The sequence below is a fragment of the Cuculus canorus genome, chromosome 4, assembly GCF_017976375.1.
Source record: "Cuculus canorus isolate bCucCan1 chromosome 4, bCucCan1.pri, whole genome shotgun sequence".
Taxonomy (NCBI): Eukaryota; Metazoa; Chordata; class Aves; order Cuculiformes; family Cuculidae; genus Cuculus; species Cuculus canorus.
In genome coordinates, this window is record NC_071404.1 from 54,928,625 (window position 1) to 54,952,384 (window position 23,760).

The 23,760-nt window shown below is 36.2% G+C and overlaps 1 protein-coding gene across 5 annotated transcripts in view; it reads right to left on the bottom strand.

Annotated features, from left to right (window-relative positions):
* TBCK (TBC1 domain containing kinase) overlaps positions 1 to 23,760 on the bottom strand; it is a 111,517-nt gene that overhangs the window by 62,232 nt on the left and 25,525 nt on the right. For all 5 annotated transcript variants that reach the window (XM_054065469.1, XM_054065471.1, XM_054065470.1 and 2 more), the window contains exons 4-19: positions 19,110 to 19,224; positions 17,524 to 17,597; positions 16,368 to 16,509; positions 14,904 to 14,964; positions 13,554 to 13,615; positions 12,747 to 12,808; positions 11,906 to 12,054; positions 10,745 to 10,883; positions 9,189 to 9,288; positions 6,930 to 6,979; positions 6,442 to 6,571; positions 5,533 to 5,631; positions 4,155 to 4,217; positions 3,177 to 3,303; positions 2,611 to 2,661; positions 947 to 1,030 (exon numbers count right to left, since the gene is read on the bottom strand). In XM_054065469.1, coding sequence (XP_053921444.1) covers positions 947 to 1,030; positions 2,611 to 2,661; positions 3,177 to 3,303; positions 4,155 to 4,217; positions 5,533 to 5,631; positions 6,442 to 6,571; positions 6,930 to 6,979; positions 9,189 to 9,288; positions 10,745 to 10,883; positions 11,906 to 12,054; positions 12,747 to 12,808; positions 13,554 to 13,615; positions 14,904 to 14,964; positions 16,368 to 16,509; positions 17,524 to 17,597; positions 19,110 to 19,224 — 1,508 coding nt within the window. The remainder of the gene's footprint in view (positions 1 to 946; positions 1,031 to 2,610; positions 2,662 to 3,176; positions 3,304 to 4,154; positions 4,218 to 5,532; positions 5,632 to 6,441; positions 6,572 to 6,929; positions 6,980 to 9,188; positions 9,289 to 10,744; positions 10,884 to 11,905; positions 12,055 to 12,746; positions 12,809 to 13,553; positions 13,616 to 14,903; positions 14,965 to 16,367; positions 16,510 to 17,523; positions 17,598 to 19,109; positions 19,225 to 23,760) is intronic.

Here is a 23,760-nt window from a genome sequence, read left to right on the forward strand (position 1 = left end):
TATAGAAAAGAATTTAGTTAAAAGAAATACAAGGACAGCAAGCCATGCTGAAACCATTCAATAAACACGCATAACTGCTTGCAATTAAAAACATTCATTACCACCTGCTTTTTTAAACTACTGATGAGTTTTCAAACAGCTTCTTTTGTTTCTTTAAAAACTATCTGCAAGACAAATTATCTTTCCAGCACAGACTGTGACTAGGTGCCTTTCTGGGTCTAAACAATTCCTTCATCTTCTTTACAAGTAATTTACAATTAATTTTTAAGTAGGTCAGACATCTACCTCCTAGCTACTGTTTTATTTTCTATCAGTAACCTATGTAGTTGCTGAAGACTGAACTATGAGCATTATTCCTCAAGGTTCTCCAACTGCTGTCTGGAACTGAATGACATTGTTTTCTGTTCAGTAAGAAATTCACCTCAAATCCCTAACTCTCTGAACACCATAGCTTTCATTTTTTGAGAAGCCCCTAGTTTGCACTATTCCTCTTCATTTTCCCTCATTGTCAAAATAGCTTCTGTGTGATTTTGATCATGCAAAGTGATCACGTTTGATCACTTTACAATCTAACACTGAAAAGACTACTTCTTTATTTTACAAGCTTGCATGATCATCTGACTCTTACCTTGAATATTAGACAACATTGGTTGTGGTGGGGTTTTTTCTTGTTTGTTTTTTTATTGGTTGGGTTGGTTTGGGGTTATTGTGTGTGTGTGTGCAGCTGGGTCTTTTCTCTTGCTTGAATCTTTATTCACTTGTTTTGTTCCTATTTATCTTGCACAGCTGTTCTTATTTATCTAAAACAAAGCTTTTGAAGGAAATAGATGGGTATTTTTAATGTGTGATTGTAATTGCGTTTCAACTTTACAACCACTTGAAAAAGCATATATTCATAAATAATTCTACTTCTCTTAGAACTTAAAAACAATAGAGACTTACTTACCTTGAATAACATGAGAATTATCTTTCAGAAAGAAGTTACACAAATACTTGGGGATAAAAGCAGACATACAGGCATACGCCAGAGCTGAAAGAATTAGAAAAAATGGATGCAACTACAGAGGCAGAAACAGAAGTACAGCTAAAAAAGTTCATTATTAAGCAGATAATAAGTGTAAATACTTAAATCAATCTATAAACAAAAATGATTGTAAAACACATAAAAAGGGCATAGTTGTCATCCAAGATTTTTAAAAGTTCCTAAAAAAGTCTCCTTCTATTACTGAATAATCCATATAAAGCTGTCTGGACCTGATCTGCTCCTAGTTTATTTCCGTACTTCTCAGTGACAAAGTATTGAGATACTGTTTGGAAAGACATGCTGATATTTACACCAAAAGTGTGAAGTTCCCTGGATGAATAAAATTTTAGAAGATATGGTCTTCTGGGTTCTCTCCTTTAGAACTTACACCTAGTTTATGCTCCATCAGACTCTCATCTCTCTCTTATTTCAGCTCAGTGACTAAAGGAGATCAAACTCAGAAGAAATAGCAGAATGGAATATAATTAAAAAAAAACCTGTCAAAAAGATGAACAAAACCACCTTAAAATTTTCAACGGCTTTGCACATACATACTAAATAGAGATTAGAGGGTAAAACTCAAGTGTTTATCTCTGATTAATTCCTGGGAACTTGGCTGAACTAATCTACTGTAATACAATGGTACTAGACCACAGATATAAAAAAGAAATATGGGTGTGCTGTCAATTTTCTGAAGACAATAAACACAATTTTGGACGTTTCTGAGCAAAACATCAGACTTATAGCAAATATGACATAGGATCATGTTCTAATTAAATTCCGTGTTAAACTTCCCTAGCACTGAAACCACTTTTTAAATATCCAAGCCAAATGTGTACAATTAAGTTAATAAACCAGAATACAAAATCTTACATAATTCACTACTGTTGTATTTTGTTTCAGTTAGAAAGAAACCAGGTTCTACAATCAAACCGTATAGGAATTTGACCAAGAAATATCTGTTGAAATATATAAATTAGTATGCACAGTAGGCATAACAGGAGTCATTCTCCTAAGAAACTAGTTTTCCCACATGCAGACAAGATAAAGAAATCCGGGTACAAGAGTACAGAAGATTGGACTAGATCTATTCTGATAAACAAATGAACAAATCACATTCTAAGAAGATAAAGGCCATGAATCCAAAGCTGGTCTGATAAGCTTTTAAGCATTTAAGACCATCATCAGCTTTCCTGAATAAAACAAGACTGACGAGTTAACTGTAAGGTTAACAAATAATACATTCACATTAAACAAGGCTGAACTACAGCTTCACTGAAAAAAACAAGTACTAGAGAAGCATTTCCTGCTTTTCTATAATCAAGGTTATTTGTGGCTTTTATTATATATTCATTATTGTGCTTGGCAATAAACACAGGGATTGAATCCCTTGCTTGAAGAGCAGCACACCACATACAATTTTCAAAACCAACTGTTTCTTTTGACCTGTGCCAACAAGAGTTTTAAAATTCCTTTGTAGCTATAAAAAGTTTCCATCTATAAGCAGGTGCACACACATCTGTCTACAACCAGATACAGATGACAGACTGTGCTTCCTCTTTACCCCAACAGAAAAAGGTACTCACCTTCATTGTTAAAATTTAAGTACAGAAATGGTGCACAAAGAGAGTCAAGACCTAAAGAGAGAAAGAGCCATGAAGAAACTGCAGAAAGAGCTCATTTATTGCTATGCAAAAGATAAATCCATTAATTTATCAGGAAAATTTGCATACTAGATACTGAATGTTATTCTGCAATGTCAGGCTTCACACGTAATGCTGAGAACAACTGTAAAATCAATGCATGAAAATGGAGAGGATTTCAAATTGTTAAACCATAACATTGTGTTGATTATTCTGCCAAGGCTTCCAAGAGATGCAATTTACTATCCCTTAAAACTGAGCAGTGAGCAACAGACTTTTTTAAAAAGAAACTTAAGCAGAGTAAATAGATAAGAAAGTGGGGCAATTTTGCATTAGAAATGAAATATAAATTATCAGGATCTAAATTTGCAATAAAGCACAGATACATTCTTCGGAAGAAACAGAAAGGAAAGCACTCAAAAAAAGCTTATATTGATGGGGAGGAAAATATTTTTAAGTTGGCCATAGCTTTAGTTAATTATCTGACCTTGCCAACTACTCAAACTCACCCTGCCAGTACACCAAATCAGGATGGGAAACAACCCAGGCCTTCAATACACGTCTAAACTTTGCATGACCCTCTGGCGATGACAGCAATTCATCATACTGATGGCAACGAGGAATATCAACTTCAATCTGCACCACAGCCAAGCATAAAGAGAAATTAGGATAAGTGAGGCAGTACAACAGTAATCTTGCAACCCTAGATCACTAACAGCCATCACTAACAATCTGCTTCCTCCATCACTCTCAAAAACAAAACTGAAAGGCAACAGGTGACTCCAAACAGACCTTTCAACAACTAAAAATAGAGGTTTTTTTCTTTTTTTTTTTAGAGTCTTAATTTTAAAAGGGTTCTAACCCTTGAAAAAGGCAGAAAGCAGATTATAGTTACAACTTACAGACCCAACTTTTGGACTCATTTTAGGTGCCAATATCACTTTTCTCTAAAGGATAATCAAATCAAGAGTTCTCAGAACATTGTCCCAAATTTGATGGAAAATATTTCTTCAACCAGCCAAAAGGAATAGCTATTGGTCATGATGTCTTTTTATGTCTGGCAAGACTTTGTAGAGAACAAATTGCTCAAGAACCCATTTCTGTGAAGCACAGCTCACCTTACAAGGTTTTAAGGTACTCAGCACTATCTGGTACGCGGTACAACAGGCACAGCAAACATGCAATAAAGCCAGCAATTTTAGCAATACATCAGTAATACTGTTCACTACACTTTGCTGCTGCTACAGAGACAGAGATTCTGAACTAAAAGAGGGTATAATTGTCCATGATACAACATAATTTGAGTTAAACTACTTGTTCCTATTGATTTTGCAAGATCTTGCTACAGCATGAATAACGTCAGAGGATGGGGGAACCCTTTTAGTATTATCAGCTACATCTGCTGTAGCAGGCAAATGATGGTGACTGCTGGAAAAGATCCCCACTTTACTTCAGGTGACAGTATTTGATAACACCAGAAGTCTTACTTGTCTGTCTGTAGGAATCGGTGTGTCTTTATCAATGGCATCATATTTCGCTTGTATGGCACCCTAAACATAGAAGAAGGATACCTGAATTTAGAAAGCCCTTACTAACATAATTGCATATTACAATTAACACGCAGATCTACAGAATTTGACTGGTTTTGGTAAGAGCTTTAGTTAGTAATGCTTTTTTCCCGAAAATCATCCCCAAAGTACAGAAAATACTGACAGCAGAATTTTAACAAAACCATCTTTATTCTGATATAATTTGCTACATACAGAACTTTCTGTGATCTCCTCAGTATCACCTTCAGTGATTTTCAGGTGTTTATACAGAAAACTACGTACTTAATTTTTTTTTCCATTTTCAAGTTAAGAGATGCTCTCAATTTACATTCAGTGCTTACCTCAGCCATTGGCAAGGGGTTTTTAGCATCATTTCTGTAAAGGCACTGACTCCACCTGCCTGTTAACTAATATCGCCAATATACACTACTCTTAAATAGCCAGTCCTTGCATGAATGCCAAGATAGGCATGCTAACAAGTCCATATTAATATTATGCGACAGAGAAACACTACCTGCATTGTAGAGATGGTAAGCTGATGAAGCATGAGAACTGACTCATTTTCCAAGACTCAGGCTACAACCCTGACCAGCTGTTGTTCTTTACCTTTACAGCATTTTTTTAGGTCATATTGTATAGCACCCAGGAGATCATGTCCTAAGTGAAATATCCTAAATAACCTGGGATGTGTTCTCTCTAAGAAGCTCTTTGATGTACTACTGTGGATTGCAGGCAGGGTAGATGCAAAGGCTGGGTAGTTGAGCAAATTCTGTGAGGAGTCCTCATTTCCGGGGCATTCCTTTCTAGTGCTTTGTCCAATAGGGTTACATTTAATTTATTTATTTTTCAGTCTTTGAAGGAAGTACATTGATTGGCAGGTGCAAAAAGTACATTTGATATGATTCATCCTGTTTTGCTCAGCTATTGCTGATTGGAGCAAAAAGATTCTAACTGCTTTTGTCAAAAATATTTAAAAAGAAAACAACAAAACCACCCCAAAAATGTCAAATACCGATTGTATTTAAACAATATAGCAAAACTTGGCTGCACAGGTAGTAGTTTTCCATCCCATAATCAAAATGAAAGGCATTCAAGTTTACATATGTTCTCTTAAATTAAATAATATTAGAGATAAAAAGTAAGTTTGTCTGAACATTACCCTTGTTCACACAATTTCACAACTCATTTTGTTTAAAATTCCAGTAATTCTACCTCCCAAATGTTCAAATTCAGTTTCTCTGTAAATAGCATTCCTATCCCATTCTCTCTCCAGTCAGTACTGGAACTTCTGCAAACACCCTCCCATTACCCTTACCTCAACACCCAGCAGGGCAGCCCAGGTTATGCCTCTCAGAAGAGGAGGAATATCAACCCTGGCTTCTTTCCAAATCTGGTTTTTCTTATATGGGTAGGCCTTCAAAGAGAAGAAATTAATGGACAAAATATTACCATTTAACTGAAACAATTCAAATCCTAATCCTGGGACAGTCTTTCCCCTAAAGGACAAATGCAGTCAGCCTGAACGATGAATACAAGTCTTACAAGTACATTTCATTCCTAACTGGAGGATGTTAGAATACCCACTCCTTTTCATAAATCTATTGAGACGCTTTGGTATATCCTGAGTATATAAATTTACTAATCCATATTTCTATTAAAAATTTTTCTTTATTGTATGTTTCTTTCGATATTACGTATCCAACACTTCTAGTTTATACCTTCCTAAATACTGCACTTGATGAGGTGCATCAGCTCCCTCTCATTTTTAAGCAAGAATCCATCTCTCTGCATCTATGTACATTAGGGACTGGCATTTCCCCTCCTCGGTATAGAACCCATATTTCTACCACAGCACTGCTAGCGTAAAGACTGGTATAGTTTACAAGTACCTTACTGATCAGAAATGCAGAAATGTTACAGGCATATCCATACTTATAATAGCTTAGTCTGTTATGAAATAAAGGATGCAGAAGTATTTTCTTCAGTAAATAACAGCACAAACAGCAACTCTGTTTTCACGTGTGTACTTTGAATTCATCACTACTGAAAAGACGTATTTCTTATATTTTTGTTCTCAATCTTCTTATACTTCTGAAGGGTTTTCTTCCTCCTTTCCCACTGTGGTTTCTCGTATCTCTGCTTCCTTTTTCAATTACTTGGTCCTTTAAAAATCTTCTAATTAACAGACCAAATCCAATTATCTAGAATCAGAAAGTTTCCATACCTTCAACAGCCTATCAAACAGGACAATTCTATTTAGCTGGTACTCTGTGTCCCTCTCCCGGATGATCAGAGGAAGACTAGCAGCTGCAGACAGCTCATTACTACTATTTGAATGAGGTAAAGTTGACTGGCTGGAAAAAAGAGTTAGGATAGTAGTAGTGAACAGCAAGAAACACAAGTCATTGGAAAAAAAAAAATATCCCATGATGCTTTTCTGAGTTAGAAAGATGTATAAATGGATAATTTTGAGTATTCAACAAAACAGTTGATTTCCAGAACGGAGAAGCAGATTAGGATCCTTAGTTTGGTGTAAGGGCCCCAAGTCCACCAGTACGGAGCGCTTATCAACTTTCACTGACTTTAAGAGCCAAAACAGGACATGCTAGGTCTGATTTAGGAAGACAGTTGTGTCTAGCTGTGCAGTGTGCCACTCAAAACTAACTCAAAATTCAGTCCATTACATACGTACAAACTTACACAGACACTTACTCATCTTCAAGCAATGGAAAAAATGCTTCCCCACCAACATCTTTCAGTCTCTGAAATGAAGAATAAAAATAAATTATCAGAATGCTCCTAAGAATTAAAACAGAACTATTTAGTGGAATATGAAAACTATCGATTAGCAATTCATTTGCCAAATTTAGTAGCTTGTCTTGTGACCTAAGCATTAGCTCAGTCCTCCAACAGCAAAGAAACATACAGCCTTTAATGCCAAAGGCTTTTGCTAATACAGGCTTTTTGGGTTGATGCGAAGTTCTTCCGCTTGAAGACAACAGTCACCTCATCCTCTCCCAAGTGATAAGTGATAGGACAAGAGGGAATGGCCTTAAGCTGCATCAAGGGAAGTTTAGATTGGACATTAGGAAAAATTTCTTCACAGAAAGGGTTCTCAAGCACTGGAACAGACTGCCCAGGGAGGTGGTTGAGTCATCATCCCTGGTGGTGTTTAAAAGGTGGGTAGATGAGGTGCTTGGGGATATGACTTATTAGTGGACAAGTACGGCTGGAGTCGGGTCTTTTCCAACCTAATGATTCTATAATGATCCACTCATAAACCTATTTCCACAGCAAAAGTAGCTTCTCCAATCCATAGATTAATAGAAAAATAGTACGACATAGTTCCTTTTCTTTTCCTTGTTTTTCTAAACAAACTTCCTATATACGTAGCTGCAAAGCAACTGTACAACTCGGTTTCATGTTTTTAATTAATTCAAGAGTTTTGCAAATTGGAGTTTCTTTTACTAGCAGCATCTGAAAGCTGCACAGAAATGCAGACACATTCTGGGAAGATGACAGACAAGCATGCCTGGACTTCTGCCCGAAGTTTTCAGACATCTTTGGTGCATCGTGATTAATATTTCATACCATCCTTCCTGCAGTGCTCTGTTTTGCAGTTCAAACCCTAACTTAAAGGCATACGGCACACAGCCTGTTCCTCCTGGGACTGACAGAATAGTTCACTCTCAGTTCATTCAGTACTGATCCTCTTTTGATTATAAGCATCATGCTCTACTCTATGAAAGGCGTTTGAAGAATTGAGTAAGTTCAAAAAGTTATTTCAGTGAACACTGCAGGGTTCAGGCTTGTATCTTTGCCAAAATGAAACTTCAGTATATACTTACTTGCTGCTGTATTTGTAGAAGTAGGAAGCAATATCCCAAATTATAGATAAAATTTTTTTTTAAAAAGCCTTAAAAACTGCCCTTTTGAAGGAACAACAGTAGCAGCTGCAGTGCATACTACTTTTAAAATAGCTGTTGCATATTCTTAACCTCTCCTCGTCCCCCATACCCCATCAACCAAGCAAAAAAAATGACCCAGTTCCTTGGTCTGTTTTCATGTATTTGTGTGAAGCAATGCAAAGTTCTGCCGCAGAAATATGTTTACATAGTATTTGCCACATTGCCTACCAAAATTAAGGTAATGATGGCAGAGATCAAGACTTCAAGAGTCACCTTCCTTTCTGTATTAACCCCTGTGATTGTATGAAAATGCTTTTTATGAAGACTGTGACAGAATGCATTCATTACTATAAAAAGCAAGCTGCAAAAAGCGCAGCATAGATTTCTAATTCCACAGCAATAAAGCTCTACATGTGCATAGACATGTGAACAAATAAAATATTTAAGTAACATATGCAGTAAATCTTGTATTTGTTCATTACATCAAGCAGAATTAAGAGTTATCGTATACTGATTTTTCCACTCATGATGGAAAAAAAACTGCATTACTGCATTTTGGCCAAATGTTTTGAAGTTATCTTTTGAACTAGTGGTTTTATAGCTATCTATTACAAAGATTAGTAATTAACTACTGGAAACTTGGTATCCAGCTTTAAGTACAAAGACTCTATGGAGCTGCAAAAGAGTTGATCTTGTGCTGAATATTTTGAGCCACCTATAGACAGGAATCAAATAATGCAAGATGACACTTGCTGTCTAATTAGCTAAGCAATCATGGAAAATATCAGGTATTATGGAACTTTATGGGTTACACCAGAACAAAGTAGATAACAAAAATAAGGAAAGAGAGACACAGGAAACAGATGGGTGGACAGAAAATATATCAAATTTAGTAAGCTATTGCAGACAAAGCAATTTAATAGCACAAATCAGAACGTGACTCAGATGCCAAGGAGTGTTCTTAATAACACTGCCATTAGTAGGAACAGCAGCAGGAGCTGCTCCCTTAAACAAATGCTCCTGCAGTGAATACATATGAACAAGTGCACAATATTCTTCTTACATTTCGGAGCTGGCACAGAGACAAGGTCACAGTTGTGTCATCTAGGAGGGAACTTCTATCTCGTCCTTGCCCAAAGCTCTCACCATCTTCTAATAAAAAGCTTCAAAAGGGAGAAAAAAAAATAAATCAGGTCATAAAGTAAGACTTGAGTTAGAAAAAATAGAACATTCTTACATCAATCAGTTTCCTCTTTATAACAAAATACTGTCTTAGAAGTATACTGCATTGACTCTACATGGCATGAAACCTACTATCAAGGGAATGTACAGTCACCTTAAATTATTCAAGTATTTTTTGCTGTAAAAAGGCATACTTCAGGTTTTCTACAGCTTTGGTTGCACACAAAGAAAGACTAATGAGATATGGGATTAATATTCCCTTTTATTCCTTGATCTGGCACAGAACAGGACTGTCATTTATTGTGAAAAGCAAAACTAAAACATTATTGTCATATGAAAGTAACTTTCCACTCTGTCAAAAAAATCACCCTAAGAAAAATGTGACCCAGACCTTTTCTGTTCAGTCCATCTAAAAATACAAATGCATCCAAGAAAGAGTACAAACATTAGACAGTTAGTTGATATTTTTAAAGCAGACATTAAAATGATGTCCAGGAATTAAGCTAACTTCCTCAGTATCACCCAGAAGATGGAGTAAGATCGCATTTTTGAAATTAACACCTCATCTTCAAGATAGACAGTATGACAAAAAACTTTCTCCCCTCATAATTCAAAAGCACATGCCTTCACCTGTGGGTACAGAAATAGGCAATCAGGATCTCACAATAAATTTACCACCAAATGATAGCTCCAACCCTTTTTTTTTCCCAAGATATTGAATTTTCGCTGTACACTGATTTAATGTGTTTTTAAAAATTAGAACCAGCAAACTGATCTACATGGACACATCACTGTGCTTATCAAGATCAGACCGAAAGATTAAAACATGAAAATACTACATAAAATCACAACATGTGCAGCATGTGCAGTAGTAATATAAAAGCAGTAATGACTAATACGCTGTTATAGAATTACAAGTCATAAACCCAAGCATTTTAAAAAAGTAATTAGCTGATCTGCTGAATGGTTTGACCATTCAGCACTGCTGCTCTGTGAAAGGGAATTCAGAATGTTAGAATTTGCTACAGAATATATTAAATTAAATCACAATTAGAAATATGCTGTTGAAGCACAGTAGGCCATTTCTACCAAAACATAATACTATCGAAAAGTGTGCTAAATTTAGGAACTCTCAGTTCAGTATTTTGCACTTGTGGGATCATTGTGGGTCCCTTCCAACTCAGGATATTCTACGATTCTATGAATTCACCTACATTTCTTCAAATTTCAGAAAACAACTGAATTGTAGGCAGGTGACACAAATATGCCTCAAACTGGGTAAGAGGTAACATGATTTACTGCTATTCAAGAATGTTAGTTCATATATTTTTCACACATACAGGTCTTGAAACTAAAAACCAAACCAAAATGTTCTCTCAGAATCGCCAGCCTTTTCCAACGTATCTCCTTTCCCTTAGTGTCCTTCTCCTTCCTTACTTGGGAAGTGTGCAGACAGGTGGCTTTGATCGAATGATTTCCTTGTTGACAAGTTCTTTCTCCAAGTCTCCTCCAGCCAAACACCAGAGATAATAAACCTCTTCAATTGATCTTTCTGCTAGGTAATCACTATCTTCATCTATTAGGAGAAACCACATAAAAATGAGTTACAGCTTTTTAGGCAGCTTATATTTCTTCCTACCACTTTAAAGACATACTGTCGAAAAAAGAATATTATGCTTGAAAGGTCCTAGGCCTCAATGTGAAATTAGAGGAAAAGTGAACTTCCCTTAGCATGTGCCCTTTAGGAAGACTTAAGGAAACAGCAAATGGGCAGATATAAGAAAAAAGCAAATAGTTCTACAGTTTGCATTGGTGCCAGAAAATAGAATAGATAAATACACTGAAGTGTGTACTCCTGCTTTCTAAGTATCTTTAAAAATGCCATCAAAACAAAAAAAAATTCAACAACCAAACACTATTTTATACACAACACAGTGCTTAGAGTACAAATAAGAAACTGGTGACTCATACTCAGTAGTTATAATCTATCTTCCCTTCACACACCATACCAATACTAACAAGGTCTAAAATCTTAAGTCTCCAAGAATTGTATAATGACATTTTCTAAATACGTAGAAATGTCCAAGTTCATCAGAAAAAGATAATGAGTACTTAAGAGTGGCAACCCTTCAGCACACTGTAGTTTTAAAATTAGAAATATTGTCTGTTACTCTAGAATGTGACCTCTTTCATAAGGATTTAGCTTCCCAGTACTTAAAAAAATCACCTAATGCTGTGATCCAGCAGAATTCAATTACCAATCCACAACACGATTTAGTGAAAAAAACTACCTTGTACATACAGATGTCCAAATTACAAAGACAAAAGATTATATTGATATTCCAAGCTGGACTTGAGTACTAATGACAACAACTTATTCCCTGAGGTTGGAGTACAAAATCAAGTTGTCCCTTCTTTGACTTGCACACATCCCTCAAAACACTTTTGCCTGTATCTCTACCCATTAAGAAACTCATTACAATAGTGTAGTATTGTAACATTTAATGGCTCCTCTCCAACAAAGTATTCAAAGAAAATGTGAACACATTTTATTTTCCTTCCCCCTTCAGTGACATTTATCCCACTACCTGCTTTTACCTTTACATAACTGAGTTATGTCTTCCGGAAGCGTTAAATTAGCACACCTTGGAGAAGATGAGAACAGACCAGCAGGTTTGTGGAAGGGAGTATATACTGAAGATACTTCACTGAACAAACTGTCATGCAGCAATTCCTCTGGAGTTGGCCTTGAATTAACACATGAGAAGTAAACAGTAGGAGCAAAATACTTCCAAAATGTTACATTTCAGTTAGAAGTGTCCCAGTAACAAATGTTAGCAAGTTATTTCAAATTATATTGGCTTTTAGAAACGTCAATAGCAGAAATGTCTACCAATTTTGTTCAGTTCATGATGCATAACACATTATGTAGACTTTTTACAGCCCAAGTTCAGATCTCACCTTCATTTAATGTACATAGTAAATATTCTATTAACTTTCCTTTACTTCCTCTAAGTAGAGATGGAAAAATGAAAATGCAAAATCTCAATTAAAATAAAAAACATACTTCAGTTTTCAGGAGAAATTTGCAAACTGACATAATGAAAAAGTATTTTGGAAAAACAGATTTGAAGAAAGCAGCCCTAATTCTGTCTACAACAGGTCTATAGTAACCACCACCAACTTCCAGCTATGGAATCAGTAAAACAGTCTGAACAGTTTTCCCCCAAAATACTCAGATTCAATCTCAAAATTTTGCATATTTTAGTTCCACCCCCGTGTCTTAACTCTTCTCCCTTAAACACTGAAAGGCAACAAACCCAAGAATGTCTCATAGGTAGCACAAATCATAAGTATTCCAAAAAAAGTTCAGCAAGAGGGTCTTCTAACTTCGTTGTATCCCAGCAGTGTTTACTAGGTGTTTGGACTGAATACTTGCCTCTTAGAAGGTTGGAATGTAAGGCATTTCTTCAGTAAAGCTATGGTATTTTCAGAAAGGTCCTGGAATGTAAGAAAAATATGGAGGAGGTCTGTTTATTACTGTCTTAATTCAGCAAACCAGTTAGCTCATACTTAACTTTTAACATACAGGCTATTCCTCTGAAGGCAATAAAATTTCACACCTACAGATATGAGGTTAGCTGTGCGAGACCAAAATGCTGGGGAAGTAATTCTCACCCCTTAAGCCTGCATTTGCTTTGGGAAAAAAAAAATGTGGAAAATTTGCAATATATGCAGCTTTTTTTTTATGTTTTAATTTAGATATTCTGTACCCAGCTTAAAATAATGCAGTACCTGGGAACTCCCTTCTGCTAACAGTCAGAATCCTCTTACACAATGTCTCAAAATATACAGACACTAAAATTCAGTGATTAATTTCAGTGGTGGGAAGGAGCTGAACTATATAAACCTATACTAATAGAACGTGTAAAATGGATCAGACAGAAGACTACATTTCTAGAAGAAAAATACTTAACCCCAAGACTTTAAATATATTTTATAACTTCTTAAACTATACAGAGAAGATTAATTTTTACTGAGATTGACATTAATTTTAGGAAAGATTGAATATTACCAGTACTTGCTATTTGAAATGATCTTAGATACGTAGATTAGACTTCAAAATCTTCCCTCATACTGCAATAAACTAAGAAGTTAAAAAAAAGGTATATATATGTAAAACTATGCCACAATGATAAAATGTTTTGGATAAGACAGCATGGAAGAGCAAACTAGTTCCACAAACCTTAACAATATCAAGGCAACCATGTTCTTCAGCCAATACAGTTATAACATCATCTACACAGCCTACAAACAGAACAATAAAAAGTTCAAGATTATTAAACAGTGATATCAATTTAACAGGATATCAGATAAGGCCCCACACTAATAAAAAGTTCTTGACTTTAGTTTTTCATTGACATTGCGACATCACTTGAAAGAGAACTCTCAAAATTAGAAATGAAAATTATTAGCACCTATGAAAACAGAAAATTTAAGCCTAAGAAAAACTAAGTGACACATCAAATTTAACAGTGAAAATCTTTTTGCAGGCTTAGCATATCCCAAATGTCAGTCTCTGCCAAATAAATTAAACCAGTCTTTCTACTTATTAAAAAAAAAAGAAATCCCTGAAAGAACTTAATACCTGCATATAGAAGCTCAAAGTAATTTTCTTTTTGTTGATAATTGCAGATAACACTATCAATGTTTCATAACATGTTTTCAATATGTTATTGAGAAAATGATTCACAAGTCAGGACACAAATGCTTTTCAGTGGGCAAGGGTCACCAATAACTTGCATTCAACTTGAAGGGGACTGAGATGCTTCAGGAAGCTTTATTAACACATCACTTCCCAAAGCACTGAGAATTTCAGCACCCAAGCACTAAATGTTGAAAGAAAATACACTTCTACTGACAGTAACAAACTTAAACAGTATTACTATTTGCTCTGGATAATAATAAATACTGATAAAGCTTCAAATTGCAAATTCATGGCCTTCCCCTCTCCATGTTTTATATATAAACCCCACAAGAAATCAAGTTTTAAAAGCCACAGAATAGTCCCACTTCCAGACTCATTTACATTAAACAAAAACTCCATGTCTACAACTACAAATTATAAAACATTACTGAAGCCAGAAATGAAAGCCTGGATTCAGTAATACATTTCTCAGCCCTCTGTTTTCTGTCTTCCTATCTGAGTCCTGCTTTTCCTCACTTGGGATTTGGTACACGAGCATTCACAGGTTTCTGCAGTGTCATACAACTCCTACCTCATTTCAGAAACCTCCTGCAACACAAAACAACACATAACCATCAAAGCTACAATGTTTCTTGAGCATGCTTTTTTTTAAATAGTTTTCCCCTACTCTAACATGCTCATAGTTCCTCTGCAAAGTTATTTTTCCTGGCACCCACCTCTGTACCTTCTGTAAACAAGCAACAATGCTTCAAATACCTATTTAATTATGGAGATGAAAGCTGACAAAGGTAAAGTGCCTCAGGTCTGAGCATCACAAGTTGACTAGTCTGTAAAGCTCTAATTACAGAACTGCTCGGAAATTTTAAAAATTGATTTTGTGCTACTTACCTAACATAATTATAAATTTCAATCTCTCTGCTATCTCCAAACTCTGGAATAATTTTCTCCCCTAAAGCAATACCAACAAAAAAAAAATTAAGAGTTGAATGCTATCACATAAAAATGTTTAGATAGCATACACAGTCACCTATATACAAAGACAGTAAACAAGCTTCTACACATGAATTTTAGATGTAGGAAACCTACCTGTTAAAACAGAAAACATTCTTTACCCCAACTATAGGAGATACAGTTTCATGACATCAAAAAGAAAAAATGTATCATTTATAATGTCTCTTAACTGGAACAAATCCAAACAAACAAAAACTGCAGAAACTAAAACCCCAGGCTGTTTTAGCAAACCTTCAGGTTTATTATTAATACAGTAATAGTTTTTCAAAAACTGTGTTTTTTTCAATGTGTGTATGAACAAAGGTAATTACCAAACATGCTAATCACCATAGCTTGTATTACTGCACAGTGCTTTTGAAAAGTCACCTGAAAAAACCTTTAAAGTTGTTTCAAAAAATATTATTATTGCATTTTTAAGGAAAAATGTACTTATTTAAAAGAATAAATAATGATCTATAAGCACTACGCAAATTCACAGAAGATCAGAATATGGAGAAGATGACTATTTCCAATGTCCTGAGCTAATCAGTATATAAAACAGGTTCTTGATCATGCAACTGTCTGACAATTTAATTGTTCTACATAGTGCGAATAAATATCAATACTGAGGTATTTAGCCCAGTTTAACATAAACAAATAGTAAAGATTATGCTGTCATGATTTATTTCAACATCTAGAGTCAAATAACTACGTTTCAAATAAACCCTTAATTCTGAATTGAAACTCGATAAACTCTAGCAATAAGACAGATTCTCCTTCCCTTCCTCCCCATGAAACCTTATTAGTTTTTCATCCTTTCCACGGAGAATGAGGGCATGACAGCAATGACTGTTTCAAATAAACCCTTAATTCTGAATTGAAACTTGATAAACTCCAGCAATAAGACAGATTCTCCTCCCCTTCCTCCCCATGAAACCTTATTAGTTTTTCATCCTTTCCACGGAGAATGAGGGCATGACAGCAATGATTGTTTCAGCTTAAAAGCACAATTAAAACAAAAAATTATCTAGTTATACTTTTTGATTGATAAGCTATTTCTCACTAGAGGATTCAATGATGCAATCACATCATTGTGGCTTAATGGGCAGCTGCCCTTCATGGTTAACATATATACCCATGCCAAGCCCATATGCATCCTACTACTTGAACCACCACGGAAACTGTGCAGGTAGGAATGCTAACATGTTCTGATATCTGGACTAGCATGATGAGTAAAGTGTCATTAACCCCATGCAATTATGCATTAACCCCAAGAGCAATCACTCATTAACTCCAAGAGCAACCAAGTTAATGTAACTATTCCCGGAGAGTAACAATCAAGAAAAGCACCCTCTTACGTACCATACAAAGCTCAAATAATATTATGCCAAGAGACCACAGATCTGATTTAGGGCCAGAAGGCAGAGGCTTCTCACACTGAGTGTGATCACTTGGTTTGACTATTCCCTGTGCAATGACTTCAGGTGCCAGATACGATGGGTACCTAGAAAGATGCGGCAACATTACATAACATGCTCCCTATCAAAAATACATACCTTTCAGTTACAGCACTCACAATAAGACCACGTTCAGAGAAACTAGAATTCATAGCAATGCAGATTGTTCTATTTTATTCAGTCAAAATCAACACATTGCAGCAAAGTTTCACTGCAATTGCAAAACATATAGTGACCACTATATTTAAAGGATTAAATCTTAATCACTAGCTCTGTCTCTGTGACAGGGAATAACACTAGTTTTCAAAACAGCATGTCTATATATTTCAAAGAAAATATATATATTGAGTTTCAGCATTAGTACATTAGATGTATGCCTCCTAGAGCCATATTTGCAGTTGGTGGCAGAATACCCCTCCACTGACAGTGTTCCCAGCAAAAACCTTTTGAATTTTCTAAAGAAGTAACAAAAGGTGTTGGAGACATTCTACCTGCTGCTAGACAACTTAAAAATCACATTACCTCTTTTTCTGTCAACAATTCATTGTAATACTTAAACATATAAATCTGAAATCACCTTTTGAAGGGAAACATCTTTTCTTCTTTTGGGTATGTCTTCAACAATCAGCTCAGCATTTCAATTGTAAACAACATGCCACCTCAAAAAATCAAAAAGCGGCAAGGAAACACTGCAACAAAGCACGTCTCTTTGGCTAAGTAAGATCACTTGACAATAAATCTCAAAATTATACAGAGACAAGACTCCTACAATGGTATGCAGTAGTGAAGCACTGATTGTGCTTTTCCTATGCTGGAAATTAGATTGTACTTCCAGAATCCGAGTGACAGAGAATTACTAGCATGTGAAGGCAAACCTAAGCAATAAGGACTGGCATCACATAGTTGCAGCCACACACTTGCATGGTACCCATTCTGTCTTCCATCTAGTCAGATAACCTCTCCAGTGACATTATTAGAAGCTTCTGTGTAATTGGGATATGCAGCAAATTTGATTTAAAAGAGCGAACTATAACCTGTGTAAGGTGTAGCTGCATCCTTACCCTATAGGGAAATCAACATCAACACCTTGAGCAGTCATATGGTAAAGTCCAAATTTAGCCAACTTCACATGTCCCTGAAACGGAAAAAAAAAATGATCAAGAGCAGGAGAATCCAACACTAGAAGAATCTGTGTTTAAGTTAAAACAAAAAAACAAACAAAAAATATTTCAAGTTACATTAGCTGCCAGAAGACAAATACCTATAAAAAATCAACCTCTTACATTTCGGTCTCATCTGTTATGCAGAACTCTACTGCAAGTTAATAAGGTGCTTATTTGTAATGCTTTTACTTTGCAAGACCATTAAGTAATCACCTTGTTTGGGATACACAAGAAAATCAGTACTTTTCAAGTCACAGTAAATTAATTTCCAGTAAATTAAAAAGGTTTAAACACTTCATGGAACATTTCTTCTGTTTGAAAACTGTTCCAAATCCTGTTTGAATCCTAAAACTCCCTAAGCATCACCACTATTCCCTCACAGGCTTGTTCCTCCAGTCCTTCCCATCCACTCATTGCTCTCTTAACTTTATCAATACATATTTCAAAAAAAGAACAAGTTTTCCAGCTGCTTGCTTTTGTTCTGTGAAGGCAGAAAGTTTACAGCAAAACAATGAAAAACATGCATAGAAGTTAAACTGAGGTATTGTTTCTGCTGATTTTGAATTACACTCAGCCAGCCTGCAGATGGTGCAATAGCGCAGGCTACATCAGCAAGCTATTCAAAGCACAGGGAAAAAGTTTAGAGGTTTACTGTCTCGAGGCCTCCTTTTGTTCTTTTATTGATTTTAAGAGTACCTTAAAATCACAAAGTACTTTTGCTTGTTACAGCATTATTAGGCTTTTCATTTGTTTACAGATGTATCAAAACCAATGTTCTTTCTTCCTCTTTTCTTTCTGCCTTCCAAGAGGAGGATCTAGCTACTCTATCTAAACCGAGCAAGAAGGGGAATGAGGAAGGGGTTATGTAGACAGGCTAAACTCCTTAGTTGTCAGTTCAGATGAAGCGACTGCTCCAAATACAAAATAACTGCTAATTTCTCTCAGATTTTGTGAGTGGAATGTATTTCACACTGCCAACAGCCTGTGACAATAGAAATGGTAAACACTGGCATTTTAATAATTTAACATGTACAAAGAAATCTGTTGATATCTTAGTAAAAGTCAGGTATCAGATATCCATGAAACACATGAAATATTATTACTGGCTCATTAGCCCAAAGAAGTATTTTCTTATTCAAACAGCTAGGAAGGTATAGTAACTAATTAGAATGAGGACTTAGATTACCACCATAAGAAGAACAGGGTGAAAAGAGTGGTTTGGGATAGAAGAAAACGGGAAAAGAGGAAAAGAAAACTGAAAAACATATTTTAAATTTAGGAAATGTGAAGAAACTGTAGTTAAAAAAAAAAAAAAACAAAAAAAAACAAAAAAACAAAACAATCAGACTCAAACCCAGAACAAAACAAATCCCCCAAAAAGGACACTTTTCCCCATCAGAAGGCCTGCGACTGCCCAGTCTCCATATGACACAGCATGCTACTTAATGGCAGCAAGAGGAAAAAACAAAACCTTGTAGCTGTACCTTTCGATCCAAAAGAATATTGGAAGGGGAGAGTGCTCGGTGGACCATTCCATGTTTGTTCATATATTGCAAACCTTGCAAAACCTCATATGCTATGCACAAAATCCTTGAAGAGCTGAAAAAAAAAAAAAAAGATGACAAAATAACAACTTATACTCAATGTTTCCCTTTTTAATTTGTAAAAACGTAGAGTGTTCCATAGCTGTTCCCAACATAAGTGAGATATTTACAATTCCAGAACAGTTTCAGGGATCAACACTGAATATATGTAGGATGAGTTCAGTGCCATACAAAATTTCTCATCATCCCACAACTAGTTTTCTTCACCCTGAACTCATCCTTAAGATCAGCAGACGATTGTGACAAACTACAAATACTATCTACAATAGAAACTATAAGATATACCTAAACTAATCCCAATCCTCCTTTATTTTTATTTGTTCTTCTTAAGCCTGCTGTTGATGTTCATAGAAAAGTTCAAATGAGCCAGTTTTTGAAACTCAAATGTTAACTGGAGCTATCTATAAGATATTGTAGAGGCACGTCTAGATCGTAATTACAGTCTTTGGTCACTTCAACATCTAAAACAAGAAACTAAAGAAAAGGCGGAAAACTCAATTTTCGGTACATTTTGTTTTACAGCCTTGGAAGCATCAATCCTGCTGCTTTTGGAAAAAAACAATGAAGTTATAATCCAAAACATTTTTACATACAGATGTATTCTATGATTCTGACAAAAGTTATCATTTACTATAAGAACTGAGAGCCTTAAAGAGGGGCTTATGTGAACAAGTGAACAGGAATTTGTACAGAGGCCACCAGTATTAGGCTTCCAAAGTGTGCTCAAAATAAGAACAAAAGGCACAGATCTAATGTCACACAGAAAGACTAGTTTTAACTTTTTACCCCCCTCATTTCCCACCCACTCCTCCTCAAAGCACATTTCAGGTCTGTTTGGCAACTTTATGTCTGAAAACACTGGTTTATGAAATGTCCAGAAAACAAAGCACTTCTACTTGTAAAGGCCTAACTTACACCCCTATTTTTTTTATTTCATTGTTAAAGAATAACATACAACAGCATTCCAGAAAAGGCTCACCACCTTCTCTTCCTTATTAAAAGTTCGTACAACTGCAAAATGAAGAGGAGGATTACAGACTGGCAAGAATGACAAGCCAACTAGCTGACTAAACATCAAAATTAATTCTTTATTAAAGCTTTATTAGCTGCTATTCATACCTGATGGAATGTCAAAACTTTGTCACAGGAGTAAATAGCTAAATTTTGACAAAAGCCACAATTCCAACAAATTCTGAGACTAGGGCAACACGGAAATATTTAAGAAAGCTGTTTTAATAATACTCTAAGGCCACCACTAAGTCATCTCTCATGGAGTTATTCTCTAGACTGTAATCTTTTTCCTAAGAGAGCTCTGTACTACTTTAACACTAGTTGTGAATATACACTCTTAAGTTCTAAGCACAAAGGGCATCTATTCTAATATATGTCCACACTTCTGCATCTTAGATTATTTGGAAGTGATTCTCAAGGTCCTAGCAATTCAACCAAAACCACACAGCTCATAACCACAAAACCAAAACAAAACCACACAACTGTCTCACTCCTACCTCACTGGCACTTTTTCTTTCCCATTCCTCGTACCTCCAGGTTACACAATGCACCACAGCATCAGACACCACTAGCTGTGTAGTGCTTCCTCCCAGTTATTCTTAGCCAGAGATGTAACTGTGGTAAAAAAGCTGCCTTATATGCCTTCAGCTTCCCTTTATAGTTTTTTGCCTGCAATGCAAGTATTAACAACAATGGTTACAACCAGAACCCTCTCTCTCACTTTTTGCACAGCTTTGCAAAACAAGACACGAAAAATAAATGGTGGAGGATTCATGTCGCCAGTAAGGAAACATTTGCATGTGAACTATTGTACATCATGAGATATTTTAGTCTAAAAAGCATTTCTTTGTATTAAAAAATTAAAATAAACATGAAGTGCGATTTTGTGGCCTTAGTGCCTGAGGCATGCAGTCTGCTTAGGTAGCACCAGGGGGCCTCAGCCACCCATTTATTCTTCATGTTCTCTTGTAATTCATGAAAACAGAACCCTGTCAAATGCCTGAAAATACTGCTTTCAGATTCTTTGCCCTTTAAGATAAATCCTCCATGGTGTTACAACAACCAGCAACACATGAATGGTAAGTATCTTTCATTGCACATAATTCTCACTGTTCTTAAGCTCTTGACGCCACCCTGCTGGGCAAAGTGTTCAGCCGAAAGTACTTCATCCTGCAGCTGAAGCACGTAAACCACCTCCCCAGGAGAGAGGAAACTCCACATAACAAGCTCGCCATAGTGCTGTTGCACATTATCTAGTTCTTATTTCATTTATTAGGTAAAACACACAGTTGTGGTTATCACCCATGAGATTTACATTTAACTGCAAAGGACCTGACGACTACACTCTTTGCTGTTATCGATCATGAGAGATCTCTCTGCTTTAAACTCCTCAAGGCGAAGTTAAACAGCAGTTCCTTGCCTCACTGGAGATGACTACCAAGGCTATTCCCTCACTTCAGTGGGCCTTGGGTCTCTCCAAGTTTCTACAGCCACCATCAACACTGCACACATTGCAACAGGGTTCTGCAAGTGCAGAGATGCACTTACAAAGCTGGATTCAGGTTAAGTTGACCCTTAAAATAATTATAAATAGAGAAAGAAAACAGTCCTAAATGAGGAGGACATTTAAAATACCCAATGTCGGTGGTGAGGTCTGAGGCGGTTCAGAAACTTTTCCCCCAATTACCTGGAAGCCAGTGTCAAACTATGATAGATCTCGAGGGGTGGCTTAACCACTGGGGCTCTTGAACTGCAGCAGTTTCAGCACCTTCCTTGTGCTGAATGTGGGGAAAAATAAACCAGCAGCAAAAGCACTAGAAACAATACTGGAGGCAGCAAAATAGAGGCACGGCACATTTGACACCAACCACACTGTACCACTGACCTAATGAAAGCTGTAATGACAGTCATTTGGCATGAGATACCCCGTGCATCTCAGCAGCTGATGATCGTGGTTGTGACTTTAAACTATTGTGAAGCAAATCATTCTACTGCTCCAGAGCTAGTAGCAGGCAGTAAGGAAAAGCACGGAAGTGTGAGACGCACTTCAACAACTGGCAGACGTAAAAGGGCACTGGCTACCTTCAGTTTCTTACCTCTCCTAACAAGACTTGTTTAAAGGTTCTTTTCCTCTCCACCAACTAGAGAAAGAAAGAAGCAATAAGTTTCTTTGCAAAAGGAACACTTCACAGACAGAGGAAAAGGAATGCTCTCCACCAGTACATTTTCAAGGAGCAGGCTTCATTTCATTTTCAGTCTGGATATAAAAAAATCTACTCAGCTGTAGGCTACTCAGCTATGTTTTTGAGTGAAAGGACTGCATACTGATGTAAAATAGAACTGCTTGGACTTAATTATTGCCTGCTTATTTTCCTGGTATGGAAAAGAAGAAATGCAGGCACAAAAAGGGGCCATTTTGTGTTCCTTCGTTCTAGAAACAATGAATTAAAAGAATATAAGGATTAAAACCAATATCAGCTTTAGGTCTGTAACTTGGATATACACAACCATAGCAATGGAAGCATGAAGGATAACTGGATTCTTCCCTCAGAGATTCATCTCGTAAGTAGGGAAAATAAATCCCACAATGCTCCAAGTTTATATGAGTAAGTTCAGCCAACAGAACAAAACCAGTATGGTTAAGTGAGGCATGTGCATGGCATTGGTGGGTGGAGAGAGAAGGGAAGACTTAAAATCCCACAAAAATGAGGATTGTTTTATTACCTCCAGAACTTGTCAGACCAAAAGCTATACCAGACAAATGACTAATTTCCATGCTGTAATAGTACACAGGTGGCTGCCTTGTGCCTTCAGAAAAAAACATTAACTTTTCCACTTAGCAGTCATCCTGATCTCCAGCTTGTGGAATTCTTACTGCTAAGGAGACAAAGCCATTTTCTGGAAGTTTACTTGAGGAATAATGAACTTAACCTGTCAGGAAGCAGATGTTTTAGCAGAGTTTCAATCTCTTGTGGTCCTGCAAACCCACTGATGAAATAATCTGACTGCCTAGGACACTTTTGTCTTTTCTTGGATTCAGACACAGGAAAAAAATTATTCTTCCTAGTGTGCCCACTACCATCTTCCATCAGACTGAGAACAACTTCTGGGCCAGGGCAAAACGGGAAGTTGTAGAAGAAACCAGCATACTGAAGTCTTACCTTTCTTCAAAAAGATCAGATACTAACTAACAGAAAGAGGAGGCAGGGAAGAGGTATTTATCAGGAACCAAGTAAAAATAATAATATAAAATAATTAGTGGAATGAAGAGCTAAGAGTGAATGTACTCACCCAGTAGTGACAGATCAGTACCTGGGAACAAACATCTAGGAAGAATTGCTCGAGCCATAGGTCAACATAAGCACTAGGTCAAACATAATGGGTTGGAAACATATTTAGAAATAAAGTTTATGACAGAAAGGTCTGATTCTGAATTCTTATGTCATCACATCCAACAATAACACCTATATGTTATTCATTCTGAAGGGTTATTATCAACTTATTTGTGATTAGTAACGGG